Genomic DNA, 12,979 nt, shown 5'->3' on the forward strand with positions numbered 1-12,979 from the left:
ACACTGTTACTGTACATCATAGATACCTCCACTCCTTCATTCTGCAGGAGACTCCCTGACATACTGTAGCAGCAATCTCCCTCTCTCCTTCATTAGTCTAGCAATCTCCCTCATTTCACCTAACCCACATTACACTGTTACATTTTTGGGGAAAAAAAAGAATGAGAGATAGATACATTTACATTGAATCATCAGCACCATTTCCCAGCACTTTACCAAGTATAGTAGCTCTTACTAACTGCTTTGGGGCTCATCTACATGTGGATATGACATTTATTTAAAGATTCCTCTCAGATGTAGCTGTACACACCCACTCTTCTGATTGCCCCGTTCACAATCTCTTTTTCACAGTCTCTCCATATATGGAGCTAGACACGCCCCCTGGGTGGAGTATTACACGCCCCCTCAATGGGGTGCCGTGCACAATTATGCTTATCTCCCTGAAACTAGTTTTCAAAAGTAGGCAGGTATGATACATATATTAAAAGTAAAACAATAAAAGACAGGCTCCTGAGCATCTATTTGCATGTGAATTCCCACCTTTATCCCACCTAATTTTTCCTGTGGCTTACATTAATGAAGCCTTTCTTTTGTTTGGGTAATGAATTAATGTTGATGATAAATACTGTAGATTACGTGTTATCATACCATGTGAGAATTTAGGAAAGAGATCTAGCAAAAAGAAAAAAAACGTATGGGTTTTAAAACCCAAGGAATACAATTGACTCATACTAATCTTCTGGTCTATTTTAATGCAGTTTGCCATGGGAACGGAAAGGATTTGCTAAAGCCATTTTTGATTTTGATGAAGTAGTGACACCTTACAAAACATATTACAGGGAGACAAACAAAGTTAGGACTTTATTTATTCTGTTTCCATTTCATGTAGTGTGATTTCTATTTAGACATTTTAAAGGTGGAGCCCAGGTGCAGTGCAGACAAGGCCTGTGAGCAGGGCCGGTGCAAGAATTGTAGGCACCCTAGGCAAACAAACCCAAATGCATCCCCCCCCCCCTTACTGGTCAGCCACAGTGGCCGCACCCCCCCCCCCCCTGCTGCCCACCACTAAGGTGAAAAAGCATTGCTCCAATTATTATGGTGTGTGGCAGATTAACTTTGACCAGCTGGGGGGGGGGGGTGGCAGACAGCAGCGGGGGGAAGGCAGCGGGTGCCAGCAGCAGATTAGCTTTACCAGCACAGGGGGGCAGCTGGCTCCAGCCACGGATTACCAATGTTTGGAGGGGGCGCCACCCACGACCGGCTCCAGGGGGTTGGGTGCGGGCGCAGCTGACCAGCAGGGTGGGGGGCAGTGGGTGCCACCCACAGATTAACGCTGATCCACGTGCGGGCTCCAGGGGGGGTGGGGGGTTTACGCTCACCTTCTCCCTGCTGGGTTGAATAGCTGCTGGCCTGGTACTTGGCAGGAGCTTTCCTGCTGCAGCTCAGTACCGCCCTCCAGTGTCCGGCGCCCTAGGCAAATGCCTAAAGCTGCCTAGTGGTGGCTCCAGCCCTGCCTGTGAGGCCTTGTTCTCCTCCACCTGATCCTTCAGACAGTAGAACCTTTAGATGGCTGTCACACATAATAATGATAGAATGGTTAAGGAACATATTAGATATATGCTTGATCACCACACTTCCCATGTACTCCTGGATCTCTGCTGTACTGCACTGATGACTACTACTGATGATGTCACCAGTGCTATGCGCAGAGCACCGGCCTCATGAAGAAGCAGCACGAAATGTGTACTGCAACACTCTGACCAGCAAACGTTGCAGCAGGGGAAGAACTGCTGGCACGGGCAAAGGTGGAGAGCAGCATAAAGAGTAACATCCCTTTAGTCTAGACCCGTGATGGCTAACCCATGACACGTGTGTCACTCGTGACACACCAAGGCACTTTGAGTGACAAGCTTCTGATCCACCGGTGTGCGGAGAGGAAACCCCGGAAGTGCGCAAGTGAAGCGGCTAAGCCAGCACGCATGCTGCGCCGCCAACTGGAAGGGGGCAGATGGGGCGTTGCCTGTCCCCTGGAGGGAGCAGAGCTAGCTCCTGCTCTCTATAGTCCACCACCGCTGCTGTAGTGGGGCCTGTGCTGGGGACTACAGACCCACCTCCTGCCGCTGAGTCCTGGCACCTGATCAACAGAGGCTACCAGAGGAGCTTTGGGCGAGGACTGGGCTCCGGCATCCATTTTGAAAGGTGAGACACCTTTCTCACACATGGGCACTATTCAGTGCTTCTATTGGCACTGGTAGCTGCCTTTTTGACAGACACTGTATTAGTGCAGCCTTCTTATATTATATCTTGCTGTTTCACCTTGACTTTCATATTTATAATGGGCACCACAGTGTGTGGCACATCTATAATGGGCATCATGGTGTGTGGCATATGTATAATGGGCATCATGGTGTATTGCGTCAAATTATCGATATTTCTTGAAGTGACACGTGACTCGAGGAAGGCTACACGTTTTTATGATTTTCGACACACCAAGGTGAAAAGGTTAGCCATCACTGGTCTAGACTGTTCCTACTCTCAGGACAGAATCCTGATAATGCTGGTCAGCTCCCCTAAAGCAGAACAGTTCCATCATAAGTACAGTTGTCTGGCTGGCTTGCTTTTTCCTACTTGCTCTTGCTAGGTCCTAGAATGTTGCAAACTGTTTATAAAAGGGATAAGAACACTGTAGGGATCATTAGATCTTTCCTTTAGATATGGCAATAGTCAACATGGACGCAGGTTAAAGTGCACTGCGTCCCCTCGCATGGCTCACTGCACTCGCCATGCTTCGGGCATTACCTTGCCCTAAATCTACATTTAGGGCAAGGTAATGTACTGTAGGGCACAGTTAAAGGAGAACTCTGTAAAACATCGTACTGCTGTCATTGACGATGAACTTTAGGTGAATTTCTTAAGAAAGTATTAAATATTTTGGAAACCCAATTTACTGATAGCCATCAACTTTTTTATAGTTCAGCTTTTAAGCCGCATGAAAATACTAAGTGAGCTGAAGCTCATTTTGTGGATTACTGATCTGTGTTTCTTTATCAACTGCTGATTAGTGATTTCCAAATAAATCCATTCTTCTTAGCAGCCGTAGAAATATTTCCTACTTTTTTGATTTATTTTGATTTTCACTGGGATTTGCTCAGCCTGTTCTTGGTCCACTGCACAGTGAATACCTACAGTATATCCGGCTGGGCAATGAATGAAACATGATTTTAATGGATGACTTGTTGTTTGGTCTAGCTTGTAATTTTTTATATGCCTAATGCCCAACTTTACATAATCATTCTCCTGTAAAGCAGTTATCCAAACAATGCTATTTTTCAGGTCAATGTAGATGATTATTGCTAAAGTTCAGATTATGGGAGAAATAATACATTTAAGTTTAATTGAAATCTGTATTTTAAAGGTGTACGGTTTTTACAGTATGCAGTGATGGTAATCATTTTCTATGTCATAGCTAATCGCTATATATACAATTAGTAATTGACATCATTTATAATTAGTCCCTTTGCTGTTGACAATGAGTGGGGCTCATCTGTTCCCATAAACCACGGAGGAATAGTTAGTGTTCACCAATGACTGGTCTGCCATCGATGGTCAATGGTTTGTTTGTTTGTTTACAGCTGCAATTCACCACTGGGCTTGGCCATCGATATTGTACCATTTGGTGAAACCGCTTACCAGTAGAATCAGACTATCAATGTATTCTAAACCATTAATGGCCAATGGCTAACCCTACTCGTCCATGGGATAGCTGTGGTGCTACCTGTATTTCCAGAGACCTTGCATTGTTGTGTTCCTTTTTTAACCAATCGTAACAACCCAGCTAATCTTGTCATCGGTAGGGGCTACCTGTATGGCTGATTGCACTAGAGATAATGCTTTGATGGCGGTTACTTCTTGATAAAAAATGGTAAATACCAAGCATCTAAACTTTTGATACAAAAAGTTTCCTAAAAAAAACACAGTAAGGGAACGTTTTAGAGGTGGATACAGTGGCAACGTCAGATGCAGATGGTCAATGTTTTCAGTGGCAACTGGTTTGGTAGCTTGTTGTGAGTGTGTTGCGTCCGAAGACACAGTCGCACAGATAACGACAACCAAGCTCAGAAAACAGTGCCTAAATAGGGCTAGTGCACTGTCCAACAGTGCGCTGTAATAATCGCATCAGCAGATTGTCGCTGTAGAGGTGGACATCTCAGGAGGAAGCCCACTGGCTTGTGAAATAGCCTACACTTGCAATACCCCTAGGGATGTCAATCCTGGCTAATTGTTTTCAATACCGGGATTCCAGATTGAAAAATGCTCATCTTCGGGTATTGAGCCACTTCAATATCTATGCATTAATTTAAATAAATTGCATACTCCCACCCTTCCCAAATTGGCCACCCTGCAGGTTTACTCACTTTGGCTGGTCGGTGCAGTGTCCAGAGCGGTGCAGTGTGAACGTATTGGTGTGGTGACGGGCAGCGCCGCTTGACCTCTGACATCACATTATGCTATGCAGAGCCGCAGGGAATATAGCAAACGGGCAGCAGGTGCTCAGACACTACTCTATATTAGATTGTGCATGTGCAGACTAATCCCTGAATTCCGAGATTGGAAGGTCCAATCCCTGGATTCAGGGCCCGGCGATTTTAGAGCCAAATTCCGGGATCCCGCTGATCCCAGGATTGGCCACTCTGAATCTGACCCCCCCTCTCTGAGTTATGCCATAAATTGGCAATTCCATTAGGTGTGTTGGCCTAGTAAAGGTCATAACGCTGGCAAATGACAATTAAACAAACAAAAAAGTAATCATTTGTAATTAACAACACAACACCTCCCCCGGGAAGAAGGATTGATGTTGTGGCTTTTCAGTTGCTGCTTACTGTACAGGAACTTGGTTCTAAAATGAAAAGTTACCAATGATAATAATAATATCAATGATAATAATAGTCCGTAAGACATTCTACTCCTTCCGCAGTATTGCTTTGTGTTTCTGCAGCAGCTGATGTACTGCGCTCTCTGCTTGTTTACAAATATTTATGTTCTTACAGCCATCTGTCCTTAACCCCTTCCTGACAGAGCCAGTTTTTGCGTTCCTGACAGAGCCCTTTTTTTCAAATCTGACAGGTATCACTTAAGTGGGGATAACTTTTTTTTGCTTATACTTATCCCAGTGATTTTGAGATTGTTTTTTCGTGACACATTGTACTTCAAGTTAGTGGTAAATTTTCGTCGATACAGTCTGTGTTTTTTTGTGAAAAATACCAAAATGTCGGAAAAAAATGGAAAATTTAGCAATTTGCAAAATGTTAAATTTTCTGCTTGTGAGACAAATAATCATACCACTCAAAATAGTTAATAACTAACATAGACCATATGTCTACTTTATGTTTCCATCATTATTTCAACTTCCTTTTAATTTTTTTGGACACTAGGAGGCTTACAATATGAATAGCAAATTTTCAAATTTTCAAGAAAATTTCAAACACTGATTTTTTTAGGGACCAGTTCAGTTCTGATGTGACTTTGAGGGACTTGTATGTGAGACACCCCCATAAATGATGCCATTTCAAAAACTGCACCCCTCACAGTATTCAAAACAGCATTTTGGAAGTTTGTTAACCCTTTAGGTGTTTCACAGGAATTAAAACAAAGTGTAGGTGAAATTTCAAAATTTCATTTTTTTTGCAGATTTGCAATTTTAATACATTTTTCTAAGGAACACAGTACATTTTACTAGAGAAATGTGACTAAAAATTGATTCCCCCAATTCTTTTGTTTTCATAAATATCCTATATGTGGCCCTAGTGTGCACGTTGACCAAACCACAGGCTTCATAATAGAAGGAGCACCTACTTGATTTTGGAGCCTCCTTTTTATGAGATTATTTTTTAGGCACCATGTAGGTTTCTAGGCACCATAAGATGCTAAAAGTTAGGAACCTCCCCCACAAGTGACCCCATTTTGCAAACTACACCCTTCAGGGAATTCATCTAGGGGTATAGTGTACATTTCAAACCCCCAGGGGTTTCACCAATTTTGATACAACTGGGCTGTGAAAATGAAAAAATTAAATTTTTCATTTTCACAGCTCAGTTGTATCAAAATTGGTGAAACCCCTGGGGGTTTGAAATGTACACTATACCCCTAGATGAATTCCCTAAAGGGTGTAGTTTGCAAAATGGGGTCACTTGTGGGGGGGTTCCACTGTATGGGTGCTTCAGGGGTCATTCAACCAGAATCTGTGCTGCAAAATCCAAAAATCACTCCTTCCCTTCTGAGTCCTGCCATGCACCCAAATGGTATTTTTTGGTCACATGTGAGGCATTGCCGTACTCGGGAGAAATTGGGGCACAGATTTTGGTGTGCTTTGTCTCCTTCATTCCTTGTGAAAATGAAAAATTTGGAGCCAGAACTGCATTTTTGTGAAAAAAATTGAATTTTTCATTTTCACAGCTCAGTTGTATCAAAATTGGTGAAACCCCTGGGGGTTTGAAATGTACACTATACCCCTAGATGAATTCCCTGAGGGGTGTAGTTTGCAAAATGGGGTCACTTGTGGGGGGCTTCCACTGTATTGGTGCTTTGGGGGTCTTGCTAATGCGACATAGCACCCACCAAAATTCCACCAGAATCTGAGCTGCAAAATACAAAAATCACTCCTTCCCTTCTGAGTCCTGCCATGCACCCAAATGGTATTTTTTGGTCACATGTGAGGCATTGCCGTACTCGGGAGAAATTGGGGCACAGATTTTGGGGTGCTTTGTCTCCTTCATTCCTTGTGAAAATGAAAAATTTGGAGCCAGAACTGCATTTTTGTGTAAAAAATTTAATTTTTCATTTTCACAGCTCAGTTGTATCAAAATTGGTGAAACCCCTGGGGGTTTGAAATGTACACTATACCCCTTGTTGAATTCCCTGAAGGGTGTAGTTTGCAAAATGGGGTCACTTGTGGGGGGGGTTCCACTGTATGGGTGCTTCAGGGGTCATTCAACCAGAATCTGTGCTGCAAAATCCAAATATCACTCCTTCCCTTCTGAGTCCTGCCATGCACCCAACTGATATTTTTTGGTCACATGTGAGGCATTGCCATACTCGGGAGAAATTGGGGCACAGATTTTGGGGTGCTTTGTCTCCTTTATTCCTTGTGAAAATGAAAAATTTTGAGCCAGAACTGCATTTTTGTGTAAAAAAATGTAATTTTTTACACAAAAATGCATTTCTGGCTCAAAATTTTTCATTTTCACAAGGAAAGAAGGAGACAAAGCACCCCAAAATCTGTGCCCCAATTTCTCCCGAGTACGGCAATGCCTCACATGTGACCAAAAAATACCATTTGGGTGCATGGCAGGACTCAGAAGGGAAGGAGTGATATTTGGTGGTGGAATGAATGGTGGGTGCTATGTCGCATTAGCAAGACCCCCAAAGCACCAATACAGTGGAACCCCCCCACATGTGACCCCATTTTGCTCACCAGCTTTGGGAGGGGGGCTGGCGCTGCGGCTGGTGGGGGGGTGGGAGGGGTGCTGGCACTGCGGCAGCCGGGTGGGTGGGAGGGGGGGCTGCCGGGTGGGAGGGGGGGGGGCTGGCGATCGGTGGTGATCGGTGCTGTACTTAACAGCACCGATCACCACCGATCACTGTGTTACCGAGCGGCTTAGCCGCCGGTAACACAGAAAACGCTGTGATTGGCTGTTCACATTTGAACAGCCAATAACAGCGATCGCTGATTGGGAATCAGGGACAGCAGACATCTCCAAACTGTCACCGCGTCTATAGACGCGGTGACAGTTAAAACCATGACGTATATATACGTCTCCGGTCGGGAAGTACCTCCCGACCATGACGTATATATACGTCATATGTCGGGAATATCTTTCTATCTATCTGTCTCTATATATATATATATATATATATATATATATATATATATAGGTCAAAAAACATTGATGCACACCTTTAGAAGCAATAGGTCAAGTGCTGTAGCCACATACTGGTAATCAATAAGGTAAAAAAAGAAGCCAGCACATCCAAATTCCTTTTAAACAGGAAAAAAGTCTTTTATATTCAACACGTTGAAAACGACACCACAGGTCTCCATACAGGCGATACAGCAGTTAGAAGCATAGTTATACTTATGTTCACAGAAATGAAGTCAGCCATGGAGATCTTGGAAGTGGGAAACTCATGCCCGACGGCCGTTTCGGTGGGGTCTCACCGTCATCAGGAGCATGAGTAAACCATTCCCCAATACAGATATATATAGGGCAAACAATCATGGTTAATTGCACATACCTGGACTATCAAGGCGGGATCACATCGCTGCGCTACACGTCCGTACCAGCCATGCTCAGAGTGCAGCCTATGGAGCATCACGTAGGAAACGGCAGACGCCGGTCACCACGTGGATCCAAGGGGCGGCTACCTCGGGCTCACACTGTAGGCGTCATCACACGCGACGCGACGACTGGAAGGGAACTACCCCCAACAGCCGTGCGTCACCATGGAGACCGTCAAACAGTGCGTCTCCTGAAGCATAACAGTTGTAGAGACGGCGGTAAACAAAATAAATCATCCACCGCCGAAACTTAGCTGTATTTGCGTAGCAGGTCAGGGCTACATGTATCAGACTATACACACTGAATCTGGACCTAAGATCCAATGTCAGTGTGGTCAGACATGTATTTGGTATAAGACGGAGCGCACACTGTTAGTTCCCCCTATTGGTTCACAGGTGAGTATGGTACAGTCGACATGAAAAAATGCTGACATGATTGTATAACATCCAAATATAACTGAAAAGGGTGCATGATGAAAGCAAGAATTGCAAAATAAGAAAAAAATATCATAAATGGAAAATAAGTCACATATCATAAAAAGCAATGAAAGGAATGTTCCTCATTAAGTCCATTTGGAGAGATGCAGTCCAACTGGTGGATCCAGTAACTTTCACGCTGTAATAACAAATTCTTAATTGTTACTCCAACTTTCCAAGATCCACGATCCTCCAATTCTTATCCGATTAGACATCATTTGGATTGTGATAGCCGCTATGTGGTTTATGCCATCATCTGTACTTGCAAGCTGGTGTATATTGGCAAAACGATACGGACACTAAAAGAAAGGATTGCCATGCACCGCTCATCCCTTAAAAAAGCTCTCATCTCCACTGATGCCACCACTCCCCCAGTGGCTAAGCATTTTTCAGAGAAAAATCATACTATGAAAGACTTTCGTTTTCTCCCTCTAGATCACATCCCCCCATTGAGGAGAGGAGGGGATCGTGGGACTTTGTTATTACAGCGTGAAAGTTACTGGATCCACCAGTTGGACTGCATCTCTCCAAATGGACTTAATGAGGAACATTCCTTTCATTGCTTTCTCAGACATCTCCAAACTGTCACCGCGTCTATAGACGCGGTGACAGTTAGAACTCATGACGTACATTTACGCCATGTGTCGGGAAGTCCTTCCCGACCATGACGTAAATGTACGTCAAATGTCGGGAAGGGGTTAAAGTGAGTTACATTTTTATTACTTCATAAACTGCTTTCTATGATAACCCGCCACAAGGTTCTCCCAAGTTACTGTAAAGTGCATGCAAAATATTATTTGACTTTGTGACATAGTTGCCTACCCTCCTGCATTCTGCAGGAGACTCCCTGAAATATCAGCAATCTCCCTCTCTCCTTCATTAGTCTAGCGATCTCCCTCATTTCACCTAGCCCACATTACACTGTTACATTATTGGGGAAAAAAGGAATGAGAGATATATACATTTACACTGAATCATCAGCACCATTCCCAGCATTGGGGATAAAACACAATGATCCCTCTGGCTACATGCATGTCTTGTGGCCATTTATATGGAACCATGGGGGTTATTCTAGTTCACTCACAAAGGCACAATCACTCTCTAATGGACAAAAGATTGTGCACTGCAGGTGGGGATAATGTAACATGTGCAGAGAGAGTTAGATATGGGTACTGCAATATAGATATTAGTTTGAAGTACAAACCCCACCCAAATCTAACTCTCTCTGCACATGTTACATCAGCCCCACCTGCAGTACATATGGTTTTGTCCATTCGAGAGTGATTGTGCCTTTGCGAGTGAACTAGAATAACCCCCCCATGTGTAAAACACAATAGATGAACAATCCCTGACACATATCTGTGACTTTTCTTTAGCAAGAATAGTATCTATAACTAATTCTACTACCAACTATAATCTCCCTGAAACTAGTTTTCAAAAGTAGGCAAGTATGCCAAGTATGTGAGCAGATGAAGCTGTCCAACATATAGTGTTCACAACAGTGCGTAAACAAAACAAGCAGCTAGGTAAGATATGTTCAAGGGGTTTCCTTCAATACCCCAAACGTAGATACAAGTGATATGGAAAGTGAAACAATCTTTCAACCAGCGTCCCAGGGATGCAGTTATGTGTTATAAGGGAAATGCAATCTTTGTGATATCCAGATTCGCGGGGACAAAACTTTCCTGCAAGCTCTCTCCCTGCTTGAAATAATTTATACATCCTTGCGATGTATTCAATTATCACATTGCATATACAATGATTTTACCACATCGGTATCCTTAGATCCACATTGTGATAAAACTGCCCCCAGTAAGTATTTATAGAGTTTTATTGATTTGGCTATCCTGATGTCCGTCATTGTGATGAAGAATGTTTACGATAATCAGCCCTAGTTTTGTCCTTCATTAAAGTTGCCCTAGACGTTTGATGCCAGGCAATCCGGCATCGAACGAATCCCCATTACTCCAGTGTATACCCAGCTTTAGTGAAGAGAGAGAACGTACCAGCCAATCAGTTCCTACCTTCCATGTTACATGCCATATTTGAAAAATGACAGGAACTGATTGGTTGATAGTTTATCTCTCTCCACTGCAAGTCTTTGAACTATATGAACTGCCCCTGAATATGTTGTGTGAGCAATGTAACAGTCATTTGTTTTATTCAGATTACTGGCAGAATTTCTTCAGTACGGCTAGTGTAATGGTTAGCATTACTGCCTCACAGCACTGAGGTCATGGGTTTGATTCCCACCATGGCTCTAACTGTGCGGAGTTTGTATATTCTCCTTGAACTTGAGTAGGTTTCCTCTGGGTACTCCGGTCTCCTCCCTCAATCCAAAAATATACTGGTAGGCAAATTGTCTCCCAACAATTTAACCCTAGAATGTCTGTCTGTGTGTGTGTGTACATGTGATAGGGAATATAGATTGTAAGCTCCACTGGGGCAGGGACTGATGTGAATGTTTCTATATTCTCTGTAAAGCGCTGCGGAATATGTGCGCACTATATAAGAAACTGTTAATAAATGAAATAATTCCTGACATCTACTGCCGGCTTGCAGTCTCCCTGCCTTATCCTCTGTTTTTTTTTTTCTGAAACAGGTGGAAACTATCGGTGATGCCTATTGTGTGGCAGCTGGGCTGCACAGGAGAAGTAAGAGTCACGCCAAGCCAATCGCACTAATGGCTTTAAAGATGATGGAACTCTCTGAAGAAGTTCTCACACCTGACGGGAGACCTATTAAGGTAGACCTATATTATCACTTAAATGAGAAGCCATCATTTGGTTATTATCCTGCCAGGATAATACTGTACATGTTGATACAAAACGGAGCCTCTGTTTCATATCTGTAACCTCTGGTAGTCATCATTGGACGGAAACGCGCCTGGCAACTTACATTCCCGTTGCATGGACTGTTATGCCCTGGGACCTCAGTGGACATCTCTGAATTCTCCTGTGGACCTTTTTAATACGTATGGAGATATGCGTTGCGGTTAACCTCTATAAATGGCAGTTTTCAGAGGATTTACTGAACTTTTATGTTTGATACATCCGGCACATGGCTGGAAGAAAGAAAGAGTGATGGGGAGAGATAGAACAGGAAGAGAGAGGAGGAAAAGAGAAGGGGATAGGATGAGTGAGATAAGAAGAAAGAAAGAGGAAACAGAGAGGTGGCATGCACTAACCACTTCAGTAAATCCCACCCAGGGCCGCCGACAGCGCCACCGGGTATAAAAAGGGGCATGGCCAACGGAGGGGAAATTAGCAGGGGGTGAGAGAGGGAGAGAGGACAGGATGCTGCTGCAGGCAGCTGCCTCTCTCCTGGTTCCAGTTGATAGATGTACAGTGTCCCACGTAGTAAACCGTATTGGGCCCCTGCCCTGATGGTTGGGGTTTGCACATGCGTCTGCGCATTTCTGTGCATGTGCAAACCCCAACTGCGAATGGCCGTGGCGAGCTGCTCACTCGGCAGGCAGTTCGTAGAGGGGAGCGAGGGATGGGTGCAGATGAGGGAGGTGCCTGCACTGGGTCATGGGAAGGCCCATTGTTTATGACCATCCCCATGTAAACGCTAGGTGTTCCTATGGGTTTGCAGGTGGGCCGATGCCTGCCAGGGCGGGTGGCTGACATCACATAACATCAATCGCTCGCCCTGTCTACGTCCCAGGAGAAGGAAGGAGCAATCATTGAATGAACTGAACTTCATGAAAAGATGTCGAGAAGTTTTCTTAGTTACTGCTAGCGAAAGACTGAATGAGGTGGGTGAGTGAATGGCTGCTGCAAATTCAACTGGAATCTACCTTCTTGCCACAGTCCAAATGTAAATATCAAGTAATAGGATATTACTAGCTAATAGCACAGAATTGACAGGTATGGATGACCTATCCAATGATCCATACCCGTCAATTCTGTGCTATTAGAATTGTCGGGTATTCCACTAGGTCAACATGACTGAAGGTCACCATGGGTTAGGTGGACACGGTAATTATGTAGACCTAAGCATTAGGTCGACATGGGGAAGCACAACAGTCAAAAGTTCGACATGGGGTTTTTCACTTTTTTTGTCCCGAATGTTGACACAGTCGACATGGACACTGAAACATAGAACCGCGTCCCCTTGTAGGGCTTGCTGCACTCGCCATGCTTCGGGCACAAAAGTGAAAAC

General features: G+C 44.0%; 1 protein-coding gene across 1 annotated transcript in view; it reads left to right on the plus strand.

The window, feature by feature from the left end:
• The window catches only part of GUCY1A2 (guanylate cyclase 1 soluble subunit alpha 2), a 176,934-nt gene that overhangs the window by 141,379 nt on the left and 22,576 nt on the right, over positions 1-12,979 (plus strand). The window contains exon 6 of the mRNA XM_083170033.1: positions 11,415-11,558. Coding sequence (XP_083026159.1) covers positions 11,415-11,558 — 144 coding nt within the window. The remainder of the gene's footprint in view (positions 1-11,414; positions 11,559-12,979) is intronic.

The sequence above is a fragment of the Crinia signifera genome, chromosome 2 (genome assembly GCF_055691185.1).
Source record: "Crinia signifera chromosome 2, ASM5569118v1, whole genome shotgun sequence".
NCBI classification, from domain to species: domain Eukaryota; kingdom Metazoa; phylum Chordata; class Amphibia; order Anura; family Myobatrachidae; genus Crinia; species Crinia signifera.